We start from the raw sequence: 27,668 nt of genomic DNA on the forward strand, positions 1-27,668 counted from the left end.
AATAATACTGAATAAAATTAAATTGCAAGGGCAGCCATCCCAGTGGATTTTCTGTCTCAGATATTTCACACCACCAGCCATCAGTCCCAAGGGGGAACTGACTACCCCTCCAGTTCCCACTTCACAAACACGGAGAGAGGACCAAATGCAAACAACAAGCAAAAGATAGCATACTTGCATAAACTCAGGCTTGGGTCGATGTTATTAAAAGGAAAGGTGGGTTTTATTTGAGAGAGACGATTGCACCTACTAGACTCTTTTTTGGGATGCAACAAATTAATACTTTTAGTTTTTAAAAATTCAAATCTTCCAAAGTATTCAAACATGAAAATAGGACTTTATCTAAAAAATAATTATAAATGGAATATGACTGCCTGGCATAAAAAAAAAAACTTTACTTTTGAATTGTATTTCCAAATATTGATATGAGAGAAAACATACACATCCAAGTGATTGTAAGATATCAACTTTTTAATTTAGAAAGAGTAATCAAGCAATTATAAGGGAGAAAGACATGCCTCCCTGAGTCTCTCGACAGCGCTGACTGCCCACTTGGCTCCAGGGCCCTCAGCAGGTGGAAAGGAACTTACTTGATGTCACACAGAAGGGCCACGCCTCTCAGGATCCAGTGATCGGGGGAGAGGACTGTTCGCAAATACACCACAGTGATGAAGGTCAAGTCAGTCCGCCTGGGCTTCTTGTAAATCGGACACACGTACAACTTGGGGTCCTTGGGCGCCGTGGAATTGATGGCAAAGATGTGCAACACAGGCAGCTGTGTGAAGAGCACCTTGGGGGTGGATTCTGTGAGCTTCCCATTCCGTCTGTCCCAGGCTGCTCCGTCCATGTACAGCCCATAAATGTATACGCCTTCCTGGAAGAGCCAAGCGGAAGATAGCAGGAAGTTTTAAAAAGTTACCTGCTGGGAGATGGGCACCCAATGCTGTAACGAAGGTCATCAGTTTGGAAAGAGAATGCACAGCAATCTTAAAACGCTCCCCAAAGAAGAAAACACCAGTGGATGCATTCCTTGGTGAAATACTGAGCCCACTGTTGCTCTGTGGCACAGCTGGAGGCTATGGTCTTCCCTGGTAGCTCAGCTGGTAAAGAATCCCCCTGCAAATGCAGGAGATCCCAGTTTGATTCCTGGTTGGGAAGATCCTCTGGAGGAGGGTATGGCAACCCACTCCAGTATTCTTGCCTGGAGAATCCCATGGACAGAGGAGCCTGGTGGGCTACAGTCCATAGGGTTGCAAGGAGTTAGACATGACTGAGTGACTAAGCACATACATGAGCACATGAGTGCCATAGAAATGCTTCTGTTACTGGTGATTTGAGCCTAGGGGTGACCAGCCTGGGACCAAAGACTCAGCCAGCCCCGCCAGATTGCCTCTGCTGCAAATGAAAGTCTCTGACAGGGGTGTTCTGAGTTGGTGCAGGGTCCTGAGGGAGCACCCAGGACAGGATTCAGAGCTCGGTGCCACTCGGGATCTCAGCCTGCACTGAGCAAGCCAACAGGTGGTTCTAACTTCATGTGAGTGCCCCCCAGAGGTCAGACATGCAGAGCAAGAGCGGAAGTGATGGGCAGGGCAGGGGAGAATCAGTCCAAGACTGGCTGACCTCATCCTGTATCTGCCTTTCACACAGTAGGACTTACCCTTGAGGGCCTCACCAGTAAACCAGGAGACAACACACACACACACACACACACACACACACACACAGAACAAAATATAAAAGACAGGACTCAAACACCAGCACACGTTTGTTAGAGGGGCTGCCTAACAAACAGCACTGACTGAGGCCGAGCGCAGTGACTGCAAGTGCAAGGTGACCGTGGGTTGGCGTGCTCGGGGAGGCTTGTGGAGGAGAGGGTCTTGGAGGGCGCACTGCGCTTGGGAACATGGAGGAGAGAGGGTGGGCATCAAGAGAGGCTGGATGGTCAGGAGAGTCCAAGCATTTTATTTAGCAGCAGGGTCAATGGTTATAAAATAAGTTAGGGCTTAACGGCGGAAGACTGTCGATACCAGACTGAAGAGCTTGAACGTTATCTTGTAGGCAGTGGCGAGCCATAGAACATGTGCTCAGTAAGAAAAAAGTCTAAAGGGAATCATGGGGGAGACTCCAACAATCACGTAAGCTCATAAGATACACTTAAGTAGAAGATGGTGACCATTTTTCCATTTCCAGTGAGGACTGGGTAAGAGAAAGGAACTCTATATTATAATAAAAGAGAGGGATGTTAGCTGCAAAGTGTTTCTAAAATCCCCCATGTGGGCCAAGAGTATAAGAACCATACCTCTTGAACCAAAATCTGAAGTACATGATTTGACAGTAAAACCATGGGCAATCCCAGAAAATTAGCACATTAGATACCATCATTAAATCTGTGGCATGGTATGGTGTGTGCACCAGGTCCAACTCTTTGCAACACCATGGATGATAGCCCGCCAAGCTCTTCTGCCCATGGAATTTTCCAGGCAAGTTGTCCTTCCACCCAGGTCCTGCAGCTAAGAAGGGACATGACTGGAACTGGCCCCAGAGCTCAGGACTGCCAATCCTGTTAGTCTCTACTGCCCTTGCTGCTGCTGCTAAGTCACTTCAGTCGTGTCCGACTCTGTGTGACCCCATAGACAGCAGCCCATCAGGCCTCCCCGTCCCTGGGATTCTCCAGGCAAGAATACTGGAGTGGGTTGCCATTTCCTTCTCCAATGCATGAAAGTGAAAAGTGAAAGTGAAGTTGCTCAGTCGTGTCCAACTCTTAGCGACCCCATGGACTGCAGCCTACCAGGCTCCTCCGTCCATGGAATTTTCCAGGCAAGAGTACTGGAAAATGGCAACCCACTACTGCCCTTAACCCTCATTAATTCTGTGAGTGCCCCACAGCAGTGGATGGAGACGTGTAGAAAGTCCTTTTGAGCACACACAAATGTAACTTCTAATTACAAAGAATGCAGTCTGGGGACTTCCTGGTGTTTATCATTCATCTGCACTCTGGCAAATGCAGGAGGAGTTGGCATTGAGGTCTCCTGGTTACAACCAAGGAAACTCTCACTGCAAAGCCAGAGGACCTGATGGAGATGCTCATAGGTCCATGTTCAGCAGAACTTGAACTTGGAGCCCCAGCTCCAGAAGTGGCCCTGCTCTTGCCCAGTGGCACCTACCGCAGGGGGTGATGTGACCTCCTCCTTGGTCTGCCGCAGAACTTCGTTGTGGATGGTCACAGAGTCCAGGGCCCAGCCTTTGTGGGCACGGGTCACTTCTTGCCTCATTGCAGTCAGGAAGCCTTAGAAAAGGAGAAAGAAATGATCGTGATGCCTTGGTGCAGACTACCCTAGTAACAAGAGGGGGAATTGTGTAGTTAGCTGCTTATCCATCTCCAGATGTGTGCCCATCCGAGAGGAGCTGACATCAAACCTCAGAAGGGATGTTTCTTTCAACGTTTTGTTTCAATCAACCAAATACGTCTTGCCAGCAGACAGCCAGAAAACAGCACCGTCTCTGCCTCAGACAAGGTCGCGGTTTGAAATTCCCCTGGGATTTCAACTATTCTAGTCTTCTAAGGGCTGTAACCCAGCGCTAGCATATAGTCTCTGTTTGAAAATCCAGTATCAAGGAATAATATTGGAATGGTAAAATATTCTGAGAACAGCATTCCAATTAAAACTGGAATCAAACCATTATCAAGCGTCTATTTGCTCTAATGGAATAATTTCATTTAGTCTAGGAAATAAGGCGTAATGCCAAAATAGAAAGCCTGACTTTCAATTTGATCAAACAAAGCAATCACACCGGAAAGGAACGCTCCATGTTTTAATGTGCATAATACAGTTATTTTAAGACAATACATGGTTCTGTATATTGTGGCCTTTCTTTAAACGTAATATTTGCAAATCATTGCCATGCGATTCAATTAGAGAAGTCTATCTTGGAGAATAGCATTTCATATTTAAAAACTATACCTTAAACTTCAAAATGGACTTCAAAATCTTAGGATACTTTCAGTTCAGTTCAGTCGCTCAGTTGTGTCCGACTCTTTGCGACCCCATGAATTGCAGCACGCCAGGCCTCCCTGTCCATCACCAACTCCCAGAGTTCACCAAAACTCATGTCCCCTGTGACCTATCTATTACATTTTGGCCTCCATGTTAATATTGGAAATCATGAGCTCCTTTATTCACAATCACAAGTAAATTTTGGAAGCGTGTGTCCCTATTACTTCTAGACTCATGAACTGTGAGAACTTTAACGCACAAACCAACACGAAAGTAGTAATATTTTATCAGGTTTGAATGGGAGTGGAAAGAAGAGGGAAAGTTACAAGGCATAAAGGCAGGCAGTGAGTTAACACCTGTTAGAATTAGAAAGAAAGAATGGGAACTCCCCTGGTGGTCCAGTGGCTAAGACTCTGTGCTTTCAATGCAAGGAACCCAGGTTCAAGCCCTCATCAGAGAACTAAATCCCACATGCCACAGCTAGGAGTTTACCTGTTGCAACTAAAGATCTTGCATGCAACCATGACCTGGCACAGCCAAATGAATCAGTATTTTTTTTTTTTAAATAAATAAAGTAGGACTCTAGCCTGCTTAGTGAAAAAGTCAAGTTCTCTCCATTCTCAAGTCCTTCCCTCATTATTGTTAGACACTTGGGGAGGCACTCATTCATTCATTCATTCGCTAAGTCCCTTAGAAGTGGCCACCATATACCAGGTATGCTAGAGGTGAGATGCCCACAGTGATGAAGAGGCCATCCATGGACCCTGCATTCGGTCTACAGGGAAAGTGGATGGAAGAAGGATATACACCTTGATGTCATTGTAAGTAAAGAGGTGAGAACAGAGTGGACCACTCAAGAAGACAGCTCAGGGACGGCTGAATTGAGAAGATGAAGTCAAAGGCTAGTCTTGAAAATAAGAGTTTTCCAGATGGGATAATTCCAGTTAAGGGAACAGCATGTGCAAAGGCACAGAAGTCTAGGCCTACAGGTAAGGCAATAATGGCAGATGAGGTTAGAACAAAGGCAGAGGCAGGGTTAGGCAGAGGCAGGGTTTTGCAGGGGCAGACTTTGGACCTGGTGACTTTGTGAATGGTGGGAAGCCACTGATTATCTGAAGCAGGCAAATAATTTAGTTGTATTTGCATCTTATAAAGTTAATCAAAGCTCTCACTAAAAGCAGGATTTAGGAAACTCAAGAAGAACCCCTGCATTAATCCAAAAGAAAAGTTGGTCAACCAGAGGACCTAATTGAAGGTCTTTTTTTTTTTTTTTTTTTTAGGTCCACTGGGAGGGATGTGGAACTTCCCTGACCAGGGATCGAACCCATGCCCTTTGCAATGGAAATGTATAATCATAACCACTGGGCCACCAGAGAAGTCCTATAAGTGATTCTTATAAAGTTAAAGTTTCATGAAACTAAGAGTGCCTAGTAGGAAAGGATGCTTTTATGATGCAAAGTGTTAAATACAGGGAGTAGGAAACTTGGTAGACATTTGCCTGCAGTGATTTCTGGTCAAGACCCATCTGCAATCTACATGTGGAGTCACTTGAGATGGTCTGATCAAGTATGTGATTACATCAACTTCCACTTTAAATACTGGGGATCCCATTTTTTTTAGTAGTCAACATGTCGTGTGTTTGGTAGTCAGGCATATGCCACGCCATGACAACTTGCTTTAGTTGTGTCCGGCTCTGCAGCCCTATGGACTGTGGCCCTCCAGGCTCCTCTGTCCGTGGGATTCTCCAGGCAAGAACACTGGAGTGGGTTGCCATGCCATCCTCTGGGAATCTTCCTGATCCAGGGATCAAACCCGGGTCTTTTATGCTTCCTGCATTGGCAAGCGGGTTCTTTATCACTTGCACCACCTGGGAAGCCCAGTCAGGTACATATGACCACAGTAATAAAATCCAATCCTCCATTCTAAGTGACTCCAGGAAAATGTCATTTTCATCACTCAACTTTAAGCTTGCCTCCAAGTAGAATCCTCAGAAGTAAATTGACCCTATTTTATGATATTTTAAAATTCATCATTGATCTATGAATCTACAAAGTCATAATGCATAAGGCATGAATAATGACTAACTATCCATCTGCACTAGTTGAAAAACTGGGTTTTTCTATAATATTTTAAGTTCCAAATTGCAAATTTGACCTCACTTGCTATGGCACTCAGAACAATGTAGTAGACGCCAGGTGAGGGGGTGAGAGAGATTCTCTCTTATGTAACACACCCAAGACAATGACCTCAGTTGATGGTGGAGTGTTCTGAAAAAGTTCTAGTATGGTTAAGGAGATACCACCTTCTCTCATCTCCCTGCTGGGGAATACGCATGATATTGTCTGGCTGACTTCAGCAGTAAGCCTCCTAATGTTTAGGAAGCACTCTCGGTTATGCCAGGAGACGAAATCTAGAATGCATATTACCTTGAGCTATTAAGAAAGGAAAATGTTCAATAAATAATTTGAGGCCTGAGAGCAGAGGGTAGGAAACTGTTTCATGGCTCATTCTCACTCAGAACATGGAGAAGATACATATATTTTTTTCAAGTTTTGATAGCTTTTTTTTGGCCTCCTAAAAAGAAGAACATGATCTTGCAGAATTCAAACTGAATTGCAAATCCACTGAATTGCTCTTTATCGAATTTTAAAAATGAATGATCATCTTTCTTATAGACTGATATCAAGTCTAATGAAATCAAAATCTCTTGTTTTCTGAAACCTATATAATTTTAAAAGACTATTGATATATTTTTCTTTATAAAGGCTTGAGAAGTAGTACTTTTGTCTTGGCACTAATTTAATTTTAATAATTCTTAAGCCAAATTTCAATCATCAGTGGTGAGAAAAGTGATTCAGGCGTTCATGCGTTTGACTCAGAAGTGAGAAAAAAAAAGTTGGGGAAAGTCCTCAACAAAAATAATCTATTTTTCATGAGACTTAAACACTCACACAAAAATGGGTGATTTAACCATTCAAACATCTGAGTGTCATGTGGGCTAACTGAGGTGCCTTAAATTTTCTTTGCCTTTATAACTCATACAGTATAATGAATTGTTAAAACACTTGTCAAGCTTGATCTTTTGCAAAATGTACTTTTAAGCTTGTATTATACTCTGGAAACTCAGGCCTAAATTAACACTTGTTATATCTTAATTCCTGTAATAGTCATGACCTAACATTTCAGCAAACAAACTATTGTTGTTTGACCTGTGCAATCAGTTGGCTTGAAGGAAGCTGTAGAAGGCTTTCGGTATCAATTCAAACAAGGTCGTGGAAGGCTAATCAGGAATGCTATTGTTGTTCAGTCACTAAGTTGTGTTCAATTATTTGCAACCCCAAGGACTGCAGCATGCCAGGCTCCTCTGTTCTCTACTATCTCCCAGAGTTTACTTAGATTCATGTCCATTGAGTTGGTAATACTATCTAACCTCTGCTGCCTTCTCCTTTTGCCTTCAATCTTTCCAGCATCAGGGTCTTTTCCAGTGAGTCAGCTCTTTGCATCAGGTGGCCAAAGTATTGGAGCATCAGCTTCAGCATTAGTCCTTCCAATGACTATTCAGGGTTGATTTCTTTTAGGATTGACTGGTTTGGTCTCCCAGCTGTCCAAGGGACTCTCAAGAGTCTTCTCCAACACCACAGTTCAAAAGCATCAATTCTTCTGTGCTCAACTTTCTTACTGTCCAACTCTCACATCCATACATGACTACTAGAAAAACTATAGCTTTGACTATACAAATCTTTGTCAGCAGAATGATATTTCTGCTTTCTATCTCTGCTTTTCTGTCTAGGTTTGTCATGTCTTTGCTCCTATCAAGGACAAGTGTCTTTTAATTTCATGGCTTGCAGTCACCATCCATAGTGATTCTGGAGCCCAAGAAAATAAAATCTGTTACTGCTTCCACTTTTTCCCCTTCTGTTTGCCATGAAGTGATGGGAACACATGTCATCAAACCAACTTTTTCACTCTCCTCTTTCACCGTCATCAGGAGGCTCTTCAGTTTGTCTTCCCTTTCTGCCATTAGAGTGGTAACATTTGCATATCTGAGGCTGTTGATATTTCTCCCCGCAATCTTGATTCCAGCTTGTGATTAATCCAGCCCAGCATTTTGCATGATGTACTCTTCATAGAAGTTAAATAAGCAGGGTGACAATATACAGCCTTGACGTACTCCTTTCCCAATTTTGAATCAGTCAGTTGTTCCATGTCTGGTTCAAACTGTTGCTTCTTGATTTGCATACAGGATTATCAGGAGACAGGTAAGGTGGTATGGTACTCCCGTCTCTTTAAGAATTTTCCACAGTTTGTTGTGATCTACAAAGTCAAAGGCTTTAACATAACCAAGGAAGCAGAAGTAGATATTTTTCTGAAATTCTCTTGCTTTCTCTATGAATGTTGGTAATTTGATCTCTGGGTCCTGTGCTTTTTCTAAACCCAGCTTGTACATCTGGAAGTTCTTGGTTCACGTACTGCTCAAGCCTAGCTTGACGAATTTTGAGCATAACCTTGCTAGTGTGTAAAATGAGCACCATCAGGAAGGTTCTTCTCTATTTCACAAGGAGTTGGTTGGTATTCTGTAATGATGATCCTATAGGCAATGCTTTCTTTCCTTTAATAAATGAACCAGTCCTTAGGTAATGAGCCTTCGGTTGTTCAGTATTTCCTGTCTTGTCAGTTACTAAGCCTCCCATGAGCATTGTGAAAGATGAGCAGAAATGATGTTCCTGCCATAAGATTATGACAGGCAGTTTTTTCCCCAAAATGAGAAGCGAATGCAGTTCATTGGCAAGTTAAATAAAAGGTCAGAAATCATTAAGCAAAGATGACGATGATTCACCCAGTTGAATAAAAATGCCCCAGGAACCTTTCCTGATGCTTTGTTCAATGCTGTAAGGTAGGGATCTTAATCTTGGCTGAAAATTTGAAATATCTGGGAAGACTTTGAAACTTCCAATTCCCTAGTCATAGCCCAGATAAGTTAAATCAGAATCTCTAGAGGTGGGACCAGGCTTCAGTACTGTTTTAAGGCAGGGTTTCTTAAAGTTCACAGTTAACACCAAGGGAAAGATCGCTTATTAAAATGCTGGTTCTGATTCAGTAGGGAGGTTGAGGGTAGGTCCTGAGGATCTTCATTTCTATCAAGCTCCCAGGTGATGTTGCTGCTGCTGGTTGCTGGACCACATACTGGGCAGCAATGGTCTAAGGCCTGGGTTCCTCGCACCTTAGCATGACCAAAAGATATTTAAGACTGATTATATAGACTCTAATGAACTCATCCCCAGAGGTTCTGAAGTCACTGGTTTGGGCCCCAGGGATTAGCATGTACTAAAACCTCCCCACGTGATTCTACTGTGCGGGCAGGAATGAGAACCTCTGCTCTGTAAAAAATATCTGCATGACAGGCCAGTAAGAGATCATGGACGCATGTTGTTTGCAGAACAAATCTGTCAAGTGGGAAGAGACATGCCCTATGATACAAGCAAAATATGAGGAAGGCTGTCAGTAATGCAAGCTGAGTCTTCCCAGAGTCCCCTGATATGCATCTATTTTCTGAAATGCTGTTAATCCAGGACACGGAGTATAAGCTGGAGCACTGGGGCTAATTCTCTTGGCTAGGTTGGGATCAGCTAACCCTGCTGGGTCTCACATGCCAAAATGTAATTCTGTAACTGCTGTACCTTCCCTGCCCCTTCTCTGCTACTCCATGCTTCCTCTCCCTTCACCCAACCTTACACCTCTCTGCTCCTTCCCCAATCTTTACGCTGTTCCCGCTGGAGTGGGTCTGTGGTTAACAGACTCTCCCATGTGTTCCATGTCTGCACAGAACATTCTCTCCATCTTCTTGCCCTTCCTGGAAGGTGGCTCAACCCTGAAGATCCTGTCCTCCCCAACTGCCCCTCCACCCTGGATGAGAATCTCTGCTGCTTGGACAATCACCCTCCATCCACAAGCCCCTCCCCTCACTGTCCCTGCCAAGTGCCCACTGGTCCCCATTCACGGAGCCTCCTGCCGCCTTCTGGGTCTCTTCAGTATCCCACTCAGCATCTTGACCTCTCAGTTCCAAAGACCTGGTCCTCAACTCCACCTGCTTTTCTTCACTTTTTCTCCTATTTAGAGTAGACCCATCTTTTTCATCACTCACCCAGCAGAACTCCACTGCTAAACAAGTCCAGGTGTCCTTCTTCTTAAACCCATTCCAGGCTGCTGAGCAAAACTGAGAACAGCACACAGTTGCCACCATGGATTAGCCACCGCTAGCCTTGATGGGCGGAGAAGGCAATGGCACCCCACTCCAGTACTTTTGCCTGGAAAATCCCATGGACGGAGGAGCCTGGTAGGCTGCAGTCCATGGGGTTGCTAGAGTCGGACACAACTGAGCGACTTCACTTTCACTTTTCACTTTCATGCATTGGAGAAGGAAATGGCAACCCACTCCAGTGTTCTTGCCTGGAGAATCCCAGGGACGGGGAACCCTGGTGGGCTGCCGTCTATGGGGTCGCACAGAGTCAGACATGACTGAAGCAACTTAGCAGCAGCAGCAGCAGCCTTGATGGGATTGTCAAAGCCATCTAGCAATCCCTTCCTCCTTAGCCCTCTTTCTCGACTTCTGCTACACTTCTTAAATCTCGCCTCTATTTTTTTTTTTAATTTTATTTTATTTTTAAACTTTACATAACTGTATTAGATTTGCCAAATATCAAAATGAATCCGCCACAGGTATACCCGTGCTCCCCATCCTGAACCCTCTTCCCTCCTCCCTCCCCATTCCATCCCTCTGGGTCGTCCTAGTGCACCAGCCCCAAGCATCCAGTATCGTGCATCGAACCTGGACTGGCAATTCGTTTCATACATGATATTTTACATGTTTCAATGCCATTCTCCCAAATCTTCCCACCCTCTCCCTCTCCCACAGAGTCCATAAGACTGTTCTATACATCAGTGTCTCTTTTGCTGTCTCGTACACAGGGTTATTGTTACCATCTTTCTAAATTCCATATATATGCGTTAGTATACTGTATTGGTGTTTTTCTTTCTGGCTTACTTCACTCTGTATAATAGGCTCCAGTTTCATCCACCTCATTAGAACTGATTCAAATGTATTCTTTTTAATGGCTGAATAATACTCCATTGTGTATATGTACCACAGCTTTCTTATCCATTCATCTGCTGATGGACATCTAGGTTGCTTCCATGTCCTGGCTATTATAAACATCGCTGCGATGAACATTGGGGTACTTGTGTCTCTTTCCCTTCTGGTTTTCTCAGTGTGTATGCCCAGCAGTGGGATTGCTGGATCATAAGGCATGTCTATTTCCAGTTTTTTAAGGAATCTCCACACTGTTCTCCATAGTGGCTGTACTAGTTTGCATTCCCACCAACAGTGTAAGAGGGTTCCCTTTTCTCCACACCCTCTCCAGCATTTATTACTTGTAGACTTTTGGATTGCAGCCATTCTGACTGGTGTGAAATGGTACCTCATAGTGGTTTTGATTTGCATTTCTCTGATAATGAGTGATGTTGAGCATCTTTTCATGTGTTTGTTAGCCATCTGTATGTCTTCTTTGGAGAAATGTCTATTTAGTTCTTTGGCCCATTTTTTGATTGGGTCATTTATTTTTCTGGAGTTGAGCTGTAGGAGTTGCTTGTATATTCTCGAGATTAGTTGTTTGTCAGTTGCTTCATTTGCTATTATCTTCTCCCATTCTGATCAATTTTGTACCTATAGTTTTTTTCATAATTGCTGTGACTTTTTTTTTCCTCTGTTTCTTTCTCTTCTTCTTTTATATAACATCGTATATCTGCAATTCCAAACTCTACTCAAGATTTTTAATTTATGCTTTTTGGTATTTGATATCAATTTTGTACCTGTATTTTCTTTATAATTTTTGCGACATTGTTTTTGTGGGTTTGTTTGTTTTCTCTCTTTATTTTTCTTCTTCTTTTTTTTTTTTTTTTAACGTTGTATTTTTGAAATTCCAAACTCTACTCTAGATTTTTAATTTTTGCTGTTTGGTATTAGTTATCAATTTTGTACCTGTAGTTTCTTTATTACTTTCACGACCTTGTTTGTTTTTCTTTGTTCGTTTTTTCTCTCTTTCTTTTCCTTCTCCTTTTCATTAACATCGCATTTTTGAAATTCCAAACTCTACTCTAGATTTCTAATTTTTGTTTTTATGTATTTGTTACCAATTTTGTACCTTTAAGAACCCAATCTTCAGGACCCATTTTTCTCTAGTGTACGAGATTACTGGCTTGACTGCTCTCTCTCCCTTTGGACTCTCCATTTTCTCCACCAGGTCACCTGTATCTCCTCCCTAACCCCTCTCTACTCTACCTAACTCTGTGAATTTCTGTGTGTTCCAGACGGTGGAGAACACTTAAGGAACTGATTACTGGCTGGATCTGTCTCCCTCCTTTTCATTTCCCCCTTTTATCCTTCTGGCCACCTCTGTCTCCTGCCTCCTTCTTCTCTTCCCTGTATAACTCCGTGAACATCTCTGAGTGGTCCAGTTGTGGAGTGCACATAAGGAAGTGACTACTGGCTAGCCCACTCTCTCCACTATTGATTCCATCTCATCTCATTTGGGTCACCTCTAACTCCCTCCTCCCTCTTCTCTTCTCCATGTAACGCTGTGAACCTCTCTGAGTGACCCTCACAGTAGAGAAACTTTTCATCTTTAACGTAGATGTTTTATCAGTGGTGCTGTATAGAAGGAGAAGTTTTGAAACTACTGTAAAATTAAGACCGATAACTGGAAGTAGGAGGCTTAAGTCCAATCCCTGACTCCAGGGAACTCCTGACTCCAAGGAACATTAATTGACAGGAGCTCATCAAACGCCTCCATACCAACACTGAAACCAAGCACCACACAAGGGCCAACAAGTTCCAGGGAAAGACATAACAAGCAAATTCTCCAGCAACAAAGGAACACAGCCCTGAGCTTCAAGATACAGGCTGCCCAAAGTCACCCCAAAACCATAGACATCTCATAACTCATTACTGGACATTTCATTACACTCCAGAGAGAAGAAATACAGCTCCATCCACCAGAACATCGACAAAGCTTCCCTAACCAGGAAACCTTGACAAGCCACCTGTACAAACCCACACACAGCGAGGAAACGCCACAATAAAGAGAACTCCACAAACTGCCAGAATACAGAAAGGACACCCCAAACTCAGCAATTTAAACAAGATGAAGAGACAGAGGAATAGCCAGCAGATAAAGGAACAGGATAAATGCCCACCAAACCAAACCAAAGAGGAAGAGATAGGGAATCTACCTGATAAAGAATTCCGAATAATGATAGTGAAATTGATCCAAAATCTTGAAATTAAAATGGAATCACAGATAAATAGCCTGGAGGCAAGGATTGAGAAGATGCAAGAAAGGTTTAACAAGGACTTAGAAGAAATAAAAAAGAGTCAATATATAATGAATAATGCAATAAGTGAAATTAAAAACACTCTGGAGGCAACAAATAGTAGAATAACAGAGGCAGAAGATAGGATTAGTGAATTAGAAGATAGAATGGTAGAAATAAATGAATCAGAGAGGATAAAAGAAAAACGAATTAAAAGAAATGAGGACAATCTCAGAGACCTCCAGGACAATATTAAACGCTACAACATTCGAATCATAGGGGTCCCAGAAGAAGAAGACAAAAAGAAAGACCATGAGAAAATACTTGAGGAGATAATAGGTGAAAACTTCCCTAAAATGGGGAAGGAAATAATCACCCAAGTCCAAGAAACCCAGAGAGTCCCAAACAGGATGAACCCAAGGCGAAACACCCCAAGACACATAGTAATCAAATTAACAAAGATCAAACACAAAGAACAAATATTAAAAGCAGCAAGGGAAAAACAACAAATAACACACAAGGGAATTCCCATAAGGATAACAGCTGATCTTTCAATAGAAACTCTTCAAGCCAGGAGGGAATGGCAAGACATACTTAAAATGATGAAAGAAAATAACCTACAGCCCAGATTATTGTACCCAGCAAGGATCTCATTCAAGTATGAAGGAGAAATCAAAAGCTTTTCAGACAAGCAAAAGCTGAGAGAATTCTGCACCACCAAACCAGCTCTCCAACAAATACTAAAGGATATTCTCTAGACAGGAAACACAAAAATTGTGTATAAATTCGAACCCAAAACAATAAAGTAAATGGCAACGGGGTCATACTTATCAGTAATTACCTTAAACATAAATGGGTTGAATGCCCCAACCAAAAGACAAAGACTGGCTGAATGGATACAAAAACAAGACCCCTGCATAAATCTCGCCTCTAACACCCTGCTCCTGAGATCACTTTGCCTCCTCAAAGGGAAGAATAGAAAGCATCAGATGGAAATTCTCTTAACTTCTTGCCACCATACCAGCAAACTCATTGGCATCTATGCTCATTCCTTCCTTGTTACCTTGTTATAGCGGGTGGGGTGTCCCTCCCCCAGCCTGGAGTGCATCCCTCCACTTGGGGAACCACTCCTTCTGCTTCTTTCACCCCTCCCACCTTGTGGTATCTTTGTTCTCTCTCTCTCTCCTGGCTTCTTCCCACCAGTATTTGAATAGGCTCAAGCTTGTCCTGCCATTAAAAGAAGAAAGAAAATGTTTTCTTCTTACAACTGCTCCTCCAACTCCCTTCTTCTCTTCCAAGTCCAATTTCTCAAGGGAATTTTCCATGTTCTCCACCCTCACTCTCTGTCTCCCCATTTTCTGGTCTCTCACTCACCCTGAAATCTGACTCCTCCACCTCCCCACCCACTCCACTGAGACTTCTCTCGCCCGCAGTCTCCTGGTTGATAAGGCTATCTAGCCATCTGGGGCCCTACCTTACTTGACCTCTGGCAGCATCTGTTACTCCTTCCTCCCATCCCCCACCATCTTCCACCACACTATGCATTCCTGGTTTCCCTCTTTCAAGCTGTTAGGATGTGAGGGACTATTTACAAGAGTCAGGGTGATCTGGAGGGTGGGCAGGTACAAGCAAACAGAGCAGAACCCTGGTGAGGGTGGTTTAGGGGGGAGATGGACAGCTGGTAGTCCTGGTGAGGTTTACAGAGGATGGAATAGTTCACGGAGACAGTTGGAAGGAAGAATCAGAAGCTAACACTGGGACTTTTGACGAGTCGGTCATAAGTAGAGACAAACAATTGCATCTCTGAGAAGGACTGAGGTCATCAATGAAGGGACCAGGGCCAAGCGCAGAACTTGCCTGAGAAGAGCCCACAAAGTGGGCTCAGAAGCAGCCCTCTGAGAGGTAGGGGGAGAACCGAGGTAGGTGATGGATGGAAGCCAAGGTGTGAAATGAAGCTAGCAGGAGGATTACTAGACCTGGTGGCCTTGGAGAGAGCAGTTTCAGTGTGGTGATGAAGCCAGCCAAACGACAAGGAACTAGAGGGTGGGTAAAGATGGTGACCATGGGCAGAGACTAAAATCATAAGGGATATGGTTGAGGCTGAAGCCAGTGCATCAAGCCCCTCCCCACCAAAGGTGAGAAGGATGGGCTTTTATTCACTTGGAGGTGTTTCTACGGTGTCCACAGTCCTTCTCTGGTTCTGGGATTCAGGGTCAGGGCATTAAGTGCTATCACCCAGATTGAGGTCTGAAACCCTGACAACCCTTCACCCAGATTTCCTCAGATATTAGGGGTACCTCTGGGGCACACTTGGGATTGTTGTAAGATTAGAAAAAATTCCCAGTCCCTTCCAATCCTAAAGTTCTATTAATAACCCTGCTGTACTCTTCTGCCCAACAGACATCAGCTTTTATGACTGTCTTCAAGATAAGCATTCAGAAATTGCTGGCAGCTGCTAATGTTGCCCTAAAAACAAATACACAGGACTTCCCTGGACAGTGGATAGGAGTCCGCCTGCCAACACAGGGGGCACAGGTTTGGTCCCTCGTCCAGGAAGATTCCATGGGCTGTAGGCAACTAATGCCCATGGACCACGACGACTGAAGCCCAAGCGCCTAGAGCCTGTGCTCTGCAACGAGAGAGGCCACCGCAGTGACAGGCCTGTGCGCCACAATGAGGAGTAGCCCCCATTCACCACGACTAGAGAAAACCCACATGCAGCAACGAAGACCCAGCACGACCAAAAATAAATAAATACGTTATTTTTTTAAAAAAAGAACAAATACACAGGCAAGAGGTTATCGGTGATTTTTACAGGAACAAAAGATAACAGGACAAAAATTGTCCGTCTCCTTGCTTCAGTAGACTCCCTTCTAACTGAAAATCTTGATTTGTAGTAGTGAATACTAAATTGCTGCTGATATCTGCACAACAGACCTGGTGTGGCTTGCCAAAACACTAAAGAACAAAACAGAAAAGCTAGAGCAGTTCGGCATCCAAATGGCATCACGCTGCAGATTGAGTTCAACATTTGGAAAATAATGACCGTGCAGGTCTCACACCTCTGTGTGAGAGCACGTCCAGCCTCTGCTCCCTTTCATTTGCAGCACCTGTGAGTCACACCAAACTGAATGGCAAAGCGAGGCTATCAATTAAAAGGTTCTGGAAGGCAGGCAACTCCCTTGGCTTGATGTCAAGCTCATGTCCACTCATAATCTCTGAGTTTAAACATATCCCTAACTATGACACAGACACACACAAATCAGAATCTAAGTCCTGTGTACATGATGCTCTGAAAAGGTACACTTGTGGGAACAAGAGACCACATAATCCTTCCAGAACGCTGAGCAGCACGGTCTTAAACGATATGCGTGTGTGCGCGCCAGTGACTGCTGGGAAGCCCCAGTGGAGCACAAAGGTTCACCTGAGCCTGAGTTATCCACTGGGAGGCAGGTCCACGCTATGCCCAAAGCTGGGCCATTGAACAAATGTCACAGGGTCAGGGGCACAGAAAGCTTGACCATGTCAATAATCAAATCTAATTGCCACCTGATTGAGCTCGTCAGTTGCTACAGAAATGATTGTGAAGGGGGCTGAACACACGAGATTAGTTCCAGGGTGGCTGGCTGACAGCCTCTTCAATAAGACGAAATATCAGACCACCACACAGCGACAGAACGGTGCTACAAACAGGATGAGATCAGACACAGACTGGGGCTGGGGAGGGGGTGGCAAATGAGGCCCGTCACCTGTCTCTGCAGCATCACTTAGGCCCAAGGGGCGCTCACCAGAGGCATGACGGGAAACACACCTCAGACAGTATCAGATGCCAGGTAACATTACAAAAACACAAAACAAATGGTCATAGGTGAAAGAAACATTTTCAAGCATTCTACAATCTAGGTGATTATGACTATATATATTTCTGAAAAAACTATGGCATCTTAGCAAACGGCATTGTGTTTTACTTAAGCCGTGGTTTCTTTAAACAATTTACTTAGAGATTTCCCTGGCGGTCCAGCGGCTAAGACTTCGCCTTTCAATGCAGGTTGTGTTTGTTTGATCCCTGGTCCGGGAGCTACGATCTCACATGTCTTTCAACCAAAAAGCCAATACATGAAATGGAAGCAATATTGTAACAAATTCAATAAAGACTTTCAAAATGTTCCACATCAAAAGAAAAATCTTAAAAAAAAAAAAAAAACTGAAAAATAATTTACTTAAATCTTTTTGGGCCAAAAAATTATTTCCTGGAAGGGGACTGGGTTAGACGATATAAAACCCAGAAGTTACACCATGTCGAGAAATCAGTCACTGACGTCAGATAGTGACCAGAGAAGCTTCCACCTGGAGAGGACTTTATCTGCTTGCATGCCGCCTGTGAACATGCACGGGGTTGCTGCAACCTCTCTGATTCGGCCAGGTAAGATGGAACTGCAAGTGATTTGTCTCCCATGTCAAGTAAAGGCAAAGGAAGCAGAGAAACTATTGGTAGGTAGGGACGTCTGACTTCCACTCTTCTGTGCTACAAACAGAAAGCAAGGGTGTGTAAGGTAGGATGTTTGAATAAGTGCAAGACTTTCGGAGACACGGTGAGCCATGAGAGAAGGAATCCAAGTTCAGTTTAAAAACAGAAATGAAGAGAAAAAAAAAAAATAGAAAGGATCAGTGTTATTAACAAGGCAAATAATAAAACTGATTTGTATTTATATTTCTTTAAATGTTGCTCTGGTTTGTAATACTTCTTAATAAATAGTAACAAACATTAGTTTATATTAATACTTTGCTATTGAAAGTCACATTTCTAATGGAAAAAAGCAATTGCTCAAAGAGACTGTGCTGTGATATATGACTTACCCATCTATGTCTATGGAAAGCCATGAATACATCAACCCCACTCCCTTGGCTTCTAAATGTTAAAAATACACTTAACGATCTCACCTTTTTTTTTTCCTAATCACTGATTTGAAGTCTGCCGGCACACCTGTCCACCTGGATGTCCCTCCTGCACAAGCTGACGAGTCCAGGGCTCCCTGCTCATCCTCCCAAGTGGCCCCTCTCCTAAGGCTCCTGGTCTTGTGCTTAGCCTTCAGCCTCAGCCACTGCTACTTCCTACCCTCTCAAAGATCCCCATTTAATCACTCCATCAGATCTGCCTCCTCCTCTGCACCTGGTCAAGGTCTCAGGCTGTCTCCCTTGGACCTGATAAGAGTGTCATTGCTATGGATAGCCTTCTTTCAGTCTACACTCTACCTTCACCTCATTTTTGGTGACTTTATGCTGCCTTTATGATGCAGCTCAAACTCGCCTGGAAGACCTCACCCCCCGACACCCCTGCTCCTGCTTCCTGAGCTCAGGCCACACGAGTCTTCTCTCCCTGGACATGCCTTGTCTCTGCTCAGGTCTCTGTCTGGGATGCTCTTACCAGTCTCTGCCTCTGTGAACCCCACTCTTCCTGGGTTGAGCTGGCCCCAGGTGCAGCTCTTCTCAAGCCCGGCCTCGGGGGAAGGTACCTCTCTATCCTCTGTGCCTGTGCAGCACTTGGTTCTACGCGGGTGGAACATTTACCACATTCTGTTAAAGTTGCTCATGTTTCTGTCCTACCGACCAGATTATGGGCGCCTTTGGGGCAGGAACCGCGTCTCAAATCTCTCTCTATTGAAAGCACCTAGTGGATGGGCTGGCAAATGAAAGATGGTTGAACAATCCTAATCAAGTTAAACGTTATTTCTTTAAGCTCCCAAGTTCAGAATCGCCTGGTGACAGCTTACTCAAATTGAGGGCTGGTATAGAGGAAAGAGACTTGTAAGTAGACACAAGAATCTGAAAACCATAATAAAAACTGTTTTCCTCCCCAAATTCAATGGGAATTCTGGGAGAAAAACAGATAAGTGAAATATTGGGGCTGTTCTTCACAAATCTAAAGTCTACTGACATAATAATGTGCCATGTATTGGGTTGGCCAAAAAGTTCATTTGGGTTTTTTCATAAGATGGTACAGAAAAACCTGAATAAACTTTTTGGCCAACCCAATATAATTTGCTAAGTTCCTAAAAACCACCATGATCAATGTTTTAAATTTAGAAAATGTTAAGGCACTTGAAAATTCATGAACTGAATGAATGCATGTACACAGAGAACAAATAAATGCCTACTATTTGTTAAGTATTATACAGGGAGGCCTGGCATGCTGCGATTCATGGGGTCACAAAGAGTCAGACATGACTGAGCGACTGAACTGAACTGAACTGATACAAAGAAAAACATACAACTCATAAGTATAAAGCTTGATAAATTTTCACCAAGGGAATATAGCCCTGTAACCAATATCCAGATCAAGGAATAGAACATTCCCAGACCCCTTGAACTCCCTTGTGCCCTTTGGCAATCACTGCCCTTTCCCACAAGGGTAACCACTATTCTGACTTTTAAGACCTTGGATCTATTTTACTTATTTTGGTTTCTTGCATAAATGGAATCACACAATATTCATACATCACAAAGAATATGGTATATATACATTATAATGTGTCCTGTTTGACTTCCTTCATTTAATATTATTTTATGAATTCAACCATACTGCTGAGAGTAACGATATGAGTGTTTGCTAAGTTGCTTATGGAGTAACGATAGTAATCTTAAATTTCTAAGTGTGAACACTTCTTAAATTGTATTACTAATGGGCCTATAAGGTGCTGAACTGTAAGGAACCCAGTGTCCCTTCATTCTTGCCAAGAGTTACTTGAAAAAACTATCCATGTCATAGTAAGAAAAAAAAAATTGTTGCATTTCTGAACTTCTATGAACTCTACGAGATCTAGTCTGAAACTTATTCAGTAAATATTTCTATAATGAAGGAATATATGCATTGAGATCACAAAGCACTTTTTCAGGAGAGGGGTAAAAAAAAAACAAGCAAGCAGGGACAGACTCTGGTAGTGCACTGAATAAAACTTTTTCCACATGGTCATTTTTAAAATCAGTCTAATTTTCTGAGCCTTAGGAACATTTTCCTTTGCATATTCTGGTGCTTCATTTTTGTCACTTTCATAAACATTTAAAAACTAATGTTTGAACAAAACCTTTTCAGTATTTCACATTGTTCTAACCACTGACTTGCTTGCTTAAGTGGGTGAGAAGAAAAATGGAATTTTGCCCCTATGTTGAGGAAGCAATATGGCAGACAGAACTTCAGACTGAATTTGTAAAACAAATATAGAAGGTTCCTCTGTTGGCCTACACCCCTGAAAGCATAATTCCAGCATGCAGCAAGCTGCGCCTCTATACTGCTCTGTGTAACATACCTTTATCACACAGTGCTACTACACAACCACTCACGACATCCAAGTCCAATGAACACCTACCTTGGGGATTGAAGAAACCAGTCATCCAGAACACATTGGGCCTCCCTTCAAATATCCAGGTAGAAAACTGAGCATTTCTTTCCAAAAGTTCCGTAAACCAGAAGCCCAGTGTGGAGGAGTCCCAGGACACTCTTTTCCAGATTTGGGGTATACGGGCATCGTACATGTTGTCCAGAGCATCTCTCAAGTTCTGGAAAAAAGACGGAGTTAAAATCTGAGAATAAGAAAATTCAACGAAAGAGGGAAACAGCTACTGAGATGGTCACAGCTTACCTCACTCATAATGATCGTGCCTTCAATGGCCAATTTTAGATCACTCAGGCTACTGCGAAGTATTGAAATGACTTTTTGCATTCTGTCAATTTCTTGTCTGAGAAATATGTTCATTGAATTAAGATGCCCCATCTTTATCAAACGAGCTTTCACCTAACACAAAGCATACAATAATGCAGATGAAAAAAAAATTATCTGCCCCTTCTTTTCCAAGGATCCCTCCTTTCTCTAGTCTCTTTTTCCTCTGGATATATCTCTACAAGCCTAAGTGAACTCTAAAATATCTCTTGCAGAACCAAATTTGCCATTAAATTTCCCATTTTCTGGGCTTCAAAAACTACTGTTCAACTAAAATGATTTTTATTTCCTACTGATCGTACTTAGTTGATAATTGGAAAAATACTTTGAAAAGCTGAGATAAAATTTTACTTTTTTTCCCCTTCCAAATGATTAAGTACTAAAGTGTCAGTTAAATATTCTTTTGCAACTTAACCTTTGTAAGAGTACAGTCTGGAATACTTTTTCTCATAGTACTTGTAGAATCATTATTAGAAATGTCACAGAAAGTGAATACAGCCGAAATCTTTACAGAACAGTTACCAATAAATATGATTGGCTGCAGTATCCTAACTGTTGTTGCTCTGGCTAGGGTGACTAAAGAGAGCCTTTCATAATCTAATCAATGAAAATATTTGATTTTGTGGAAGGGCCATAAAGCATCTGTCATTTTTTCCTTCTGGTATATAATTTATTGGCCATTTCGAAGAGATCAATATAAAAGCATCTGGTCACAGGAACAATAAAATATAACAATTATTGGGAAATAGGCCAATACATATACACATTTCAATTCAGTGACATATGCCCCAGAAAAGACTGACTACGAATACCGGCAAAAACTCTTGAGAGATCTGAACTTTCTGCGGGCCACAATCAAAGAAATGCCACAACAGGAGGGGTGAGGATAGATACATGGAGTAGGAGGGAATGAGGCACCAGTCCACAGAGTCACCAGAAAGCCAGGGGAACTGCAGCATTCTTGAATGCCCGCTCCCTGCTCTTGAGTCATGGGAGACTAGAGACAGATGGGCTCTAGGCTCATCTGAACCGCCCTCCCTCCTCCTGTCACAGAACAGGTTTTCTGGCATGGGGCCCATGTTTCCTACTCAGCAATGGCCATCTCTGATTAACTGCAGATGGGCCACTTCTAGTGTGTGAGGGACAAGAGGGGAACAGTGATGTGAAACGGAACACCTGGATGGGACTACCTGCACAGGCTGAGCAAGTGATCTCGAAATCCTAGTTACATATGCCAGCGTGCATGCTCAGGTGCTCTGTTGTGTCCAGCTCTCTGTGACTCCATGGACTGTAGCCCACCAGGATCCTCTGTCCATGGGACTTTCCAGGCAAGAAAACTGTAGTGGGTTGCCATTTTCTCCTCCAGGGGATCTTCCCGATCCAGGGGTCAAACCCGAGTCTCCTGGGTCTACTGCATTGGCAGGCAGATCCTTTACCACTGAGCCACCTGGGAAGCCCCCTAAAGGTGCCAGTGGAGGTCTTTAACCCAGTCTGACATACCAACCTTCAGGTAGTCACCTAAATTCCTGGTTCCAGAACTTACAGCTTTGCAAGCTCCATTGCTCTGTTCTCATCTTGAGCCCTTCAGCCTCCAGCGGCTAAATAGCCTATATATCATCCTGCTTAGATCATGACTGCATTGTGGAAATTAACATTGTAAGGAAAAGGGAAATTATGGAAACACTTTTGCAACCAACACAAGTGAGAAATCAGGCCCAGGTGTTGGCTTCCGCATGAAATCAATAATCCCGGTAGCTTTGATATGCTAACAGCCCCAACAAATCACCTTGCCCGACACTTACAGACACGTGCTTAATGTGTCTTAAAACTTAGATTCTAGAAAATCTAAAATCAGAACTGATTTTACTTTCAGTATCATTATTGTTTCAACTTAAAATTGCATTTTTATTAATAAGTAAAATATTTGCTGTACTCTTACATAGAATTTTTATGTTTCTGAAACCAGTTAGTCTTTTCTACAGTAGTATGTTTTTAAGTCAATACTGTAATTATGTTTCAATTAACTAAATGTACCTTACAGCCACATTTTTAAGAACACATCTCTTCTGTAAAAGGACACTAAAAAATAAGTAATCCTGGAAGAGGAGGCTGCTTTAGATGTCTCTTAGTACAAACTCCCCCTATCTAATAATACATTTAGGGACACCCCTCCCACTCAGATTCTGCTGGGGTGATGACAGAACAGAGATCTTGGTGAAGTAGTCCCGACTAACCCCAAGCAGCTCAAATTATCCCAAGGTCTTGAAACTCTCCTCTGGTAATACAAACCTGCAGTCTAGTCACAGAGAGTGCATTTTATCTCACTTTCACATGCCAGAGGGAGGTGGGAGGGGGGTTTAGGATGGGGAACACATGTACACCCGTGGTGGATTCATGTCAATGTATGGCAAAACCAATACAATATTGTAAAGTAATTAGCCTCCAATTAAAATAAATAAATTTATATTTAAAAAAATAAAAAATAAAAATCTTTGAAGACAGGTGTTATGCCTCATCTGTCTTCTGATCGTTTACAATGGACCACACAAAGTATGGACTTATAATACTTATCCACTTAAAAACATTTTTCTCCCCTGACTCTAAACATCTCTATATGAAGTCACTGATTTCAGTATCTTAGCCAAATTCTTGGTACCCATCTACACATCAGAAGCAAAAATTGTTTTAAGAAGCAAGAAAATGTTTTTTATTGCTAGGGGCACTGAATGCAGGAGGGAGAGCGGTAGCCCAGGCAGCCACATCTCCCAGACTTGGGGATGCCAGACAGGGGAGACACCGGACCAGAGAAATGCCTCCATGAGGGCATCAGCCTCTCACTTTTTGGTTGAAAAGCTAAAATTGCCTCAGTCCAGTCTTGGATTCACGTGAAGCTTGCCATCAGTAGTGAGGGGTGGAGCTGAGAACAGGAAAGAGGAGGCCCTGGATGGCCTGACTATCTTCTTGCTTGAAGAAGGAGGATGTCTTACAGGACTTCCAGACTGCCCAGAAATTTTACCACAATTAAAGATTTATTAAGATCAGCAGTTCTCAAAGTGTGGTCTGGGACCCCTAAGGCTCCTGAGCTCCTTTCAGGAGGTCCATGAAGTTAATTTTTTTTGTAGTAATTCTAACACATCATTTGACCTTTTACTCGCCTTCACTGAGGAGTGTCTAAAGGCTGCATGACCTGACCTGTACTGTCACAGCGGACGGGATGTACCAGCAGATACAAGGGTCCAGCTGTCTTCTAGTAAACCAGACATTAAAGAGATGTACAAAACCCTTACTTTCTCTTTGAATGGTTTTGTTTTGGAAAATACATTTATTTTTTAAATATAAATGTTACGCTACCATGTGATGGGTTTATTAATGTTATTTCACAATAAATTAATATTTTTAAAATTTTATTTTACATTTATAATATATTAAATATCAGTCATTATGAACCATATATGGGCTTCCCCTATGGCTCAAGCAGTAAAGAATCTTCCTGCAATGCAGGAGACACGGGTTTGATCCCTGGGTCGGGAAGATCCCCTGGAGAAGGAAATGGCAACCCATTCCAGTATTCTTGCCCGGAGAATCCCATGAACAGAGGAACCTGGAGGGCCACAGTCCTTGGGGCCACAAAGAGTCAGACATGACTGAGCACTCATACACATAATCCATAAAAGTAAGAGCTGTATGGGGTCCTTGATCATTTTGTAAAGTGGTCTTGAGATTAAAAAAAATTTTTTTGAGAAAAACCAATGTTGATTAACAAGCAAACATCTGCGAGGTTCAAGAAGTAGAAAACTATTGCCATCCAAACTGGAGAGTGAGTTCATGTAAATGGCTTGCTTTCCTATTACCTGGCTGGATACGTATGGAGGGCAAGAGACAGAAGCAAGGGCTCAATTTAAATAATGGGACAAAGCAGGCTTGGGTAAGACAGACAGGGAGAATCTCAACCCAGAGGGTTAAAAAACCCAAAGACAGAGGAACCCAAAGATGGGCAAAGGGTACAGAAGAGGCAATTGAGAAGGAAAATGAAATAGAAGAGTACAGATTGTAATTTTGCAAGAGGCTTGAGCAAGAGTAAGCAAGAGAAAACCAAAAAGTGAAAAAGGATTGAGCAGGGAGAGGAAGCGACTGAACTGTACTGTCCGAGGACTGTGCTCAGCCTTGTGGAACCCAATGACAGCCCTGCGCGCCTGGGGAAAGGAGAGCTCACCTCATGGGGAACGTAATCAGGAGGCAGCTTGCTCAGCATGTCTTCAGATAACCTGTAAACAATGGCTTCCCGGGTCTCTCCCACGCCGCCTCCACTCTCTTTGGGCTGAATGTTGGTAATTGTTTCAAGCACAGCAGAAGCGGTGTTACTCTGGTAACTGACAAAAAGAACTGAACTGTTCAGAATGCAGCAGGAAAATGCACCTTCAGAGATAATTATCAATGCTAAAACGAAATGATGAATCAAATCCAGCCAAAAAAAAAAAAAAAGGAAGAAAAAAAAAGGAAACTTTTACCATCGATCTATGGGAATGAAAAAACTTGAGATCCGCTCTACTTCCTCCTATTAGGACATCAAGAACATCGCAGAAATGAAAGTTCTTCATCTTCAGGGAAAAAGATTCCATGAATGCCTTTAACAAGCCAAAGCACTGCTAGCCAGCCTTGCTTGTACTAACCTAAACCCCTCAAGCTGAACAAGGAGCCCACCTCCTTTTACTCTCCCCTGTTTATGGACTGGTCCTAAGCATCCTCCATTATATGGCAATTTTTTAGCATGAAGAGCACTGGTCATAATTCTTCTCTGATTTATAAATTATTAAATTTCTTGGGTCTTTTCTGTTTTGTCTTCTCACTTTTCCACTTGTTTTATGATTCCCAAAGTGATGTATAGGCAGCACTTGTTTATATGCAGCTACTTATCCTTAAAATTCATATATTCAATAAAGATTTACTGTGTACCCGGCATTGAGTTAGGTATTAGGAGATGGTGGTGAACAGGTCTTTTTCTCTAGGAGAGAAGGGGGACATCAGTCAACATTATCGTAATAAGTGCTGTGCAGAAAAAGAACAGGATGGTTTAAGATCATATAGCTTCTCTCTCTCTCATTCTCACTCTCTAGCTCCTTTTGGGGGTGCTGACCAGATGCTCTGAGGTGCACAAACTTAGTTTTTGTCCCAAGGTTGCTGAGTCAACCAGCAGTCTAAACGCACAGATATGGTGTGTGTGTGTATGTGTGTACAGCAATTTACACCAAAAGATCAGGGAGGTTCTCTCTTAAAATGTCATATAGGAATTCCCTGACAGTTCAGTGGTTAAGAATCCACCTTGCAATGCAGGGGACACGGGTTTGATCCCTAGTCAGGGAACTAAGATCCCACATACTGCGGGGCAACTAAGTCCAAGAGTGCCACAACTACTGAGCCCATGCACTCTGGAGCCTGCACAGCACAACTAGAGAGACGTCCTTGTACTATAATCAAGAGCCTGCTTCAGTGAAGGATCTAAGACCCAACACAGCCAAAAATAAACAAATAAATACATATATATATATATTTTTTTTTAATGTAAAACTGCCTTATTTTTAAAAAGGTCATATGTAAGTTGAGACCTGAAGAATAAACAGGTCAGCCAGACAAAATAGGGTAGAAGTGGGAGGCAAGAGAGGACATTCAGATAAGAGGTAAGGCCTGGAGGTGAGAAGGACTTCCCTGCATTTAAGTAACAGAGACAAGTCCAGTGAGGCTGGAGCTAGAAGGAGAGGTAAGGATGGATATAAGGCAAGGACCAGACCATGCATGGTCATGTGGGCTGTTTGAAGAATTTGACATTATCCTACAGGCAACAGGCAACCACAGAAGACTTCCTCGGCAGGGGTGTGGCAGGACCAGATTTAAATTTTTCTGTCTTTCTTGAACTCCTAATTTACCATCTATAAACGTCCCACAATTAAACTGTTTTGAGTTACCGTTTTGTTTTGCTTGTAAATTTTATCTCTTGTCCAGATGCAAACCACATTTACATTTCCTTACAAAAGAGGTTGGAGAAGGCAATGGCACCCCACTCCAGTACTTTTGCCTGGAAAATCCCATGGATGGAGGAGCCTGGTGGGCTGCAGTCCATGGGGTCGCTAGAGTCGGACACCACTGAGCAACTTCACTTTCACTTTTCACTTTCATACACTGGAGAAGGAAATGGCAACCCACTCCAGTGTTCTTGCCTGGAGAATCCCAGGGACGGGGAAGCCTGGTGGGCTGCCGTTTATGGGATCGCACAGAGTCGGACATGACTGAAGCGACTTAGCAGCAGCAGCAGCACAAAAAAGGTTAGAGGCAAATTTAAAAGGAATCCAACAAATGGTTAAGATTAGTGATTTGCTTTTCTGCTATGTTTCCTTAAATAAACCTTGTAATATGGCTATATGTACAAAAATTTTTAATGTGCATATCTTTTAACCCATCAAGTCTACATATAAGAATTCATCCTCAAGAGAGAACCAGACATTTTAATTTCTGACAGTATAGTGCGACTCTCACCCTGAACAACGCCAACGAAAATAGCTAAAAATGCTGGATAAGACATGAAAAACATTACTGAACT

The 27,668-nt window shown here is 42.8% G+C and overlaps 1 protein-coding gene across 2 annotated transcripts in view; it reads right to left on the reverse strand.

Annotated features, from left to right (window-relative positions):
* Positions 1-250: 250 nt before the first annotated feature.
* The window catches only part of DNAH8 (dynein axonemal heavy chain 8), a 328,991-nt gene continuing 301,573 nt past the window's right edge, over positions 251-27,668 (reverse strand). For both annotated transcript variants that reach the window (XM_055571493.1, XM_055571494.1), the window contains exons 86-90: positions 25,290-25,446; positions 20,999-21,151; positions 20,726-20,915; positions 3,165-3,286; positions 251-874 (exon numbers count right to left, since the gene is read on the reverse strand). In XM_055571493.1, coding sequence (XP_055427468.1) covers positions 587-874; positions 3,165-3,286; positions 20,726-20,915; positions 20,999-21,151; positions 25,290-25,446 — 910 coding nt within the window. In that variant the 3' untranslated portion in view covers positions 251-586. The remainder of the gene's footprint in view (positions 875-3,164; positions 3,287-20,725; positions 20,916-20,998; positions 21,152-25,289; positions 25,447-27,668) is intronic.

This window comes from Bubalus kerabau, chromosome 3, assembly GCF_029407905.1.
Source record: "Bubalus kerabau isolate K-KA32 ecotype Philippines breed swamp buffalo chromosome 3, PCC_UOA_SB_1v2, whole genome shotgun sequence".
Taxonomy (NCBI): domain Eukaryota; kingdom Metazoa; phylum Chordata; class Mammalia; order Artiodactyla; family Bovidae; genus Bubalus; species Bubalus kerabau.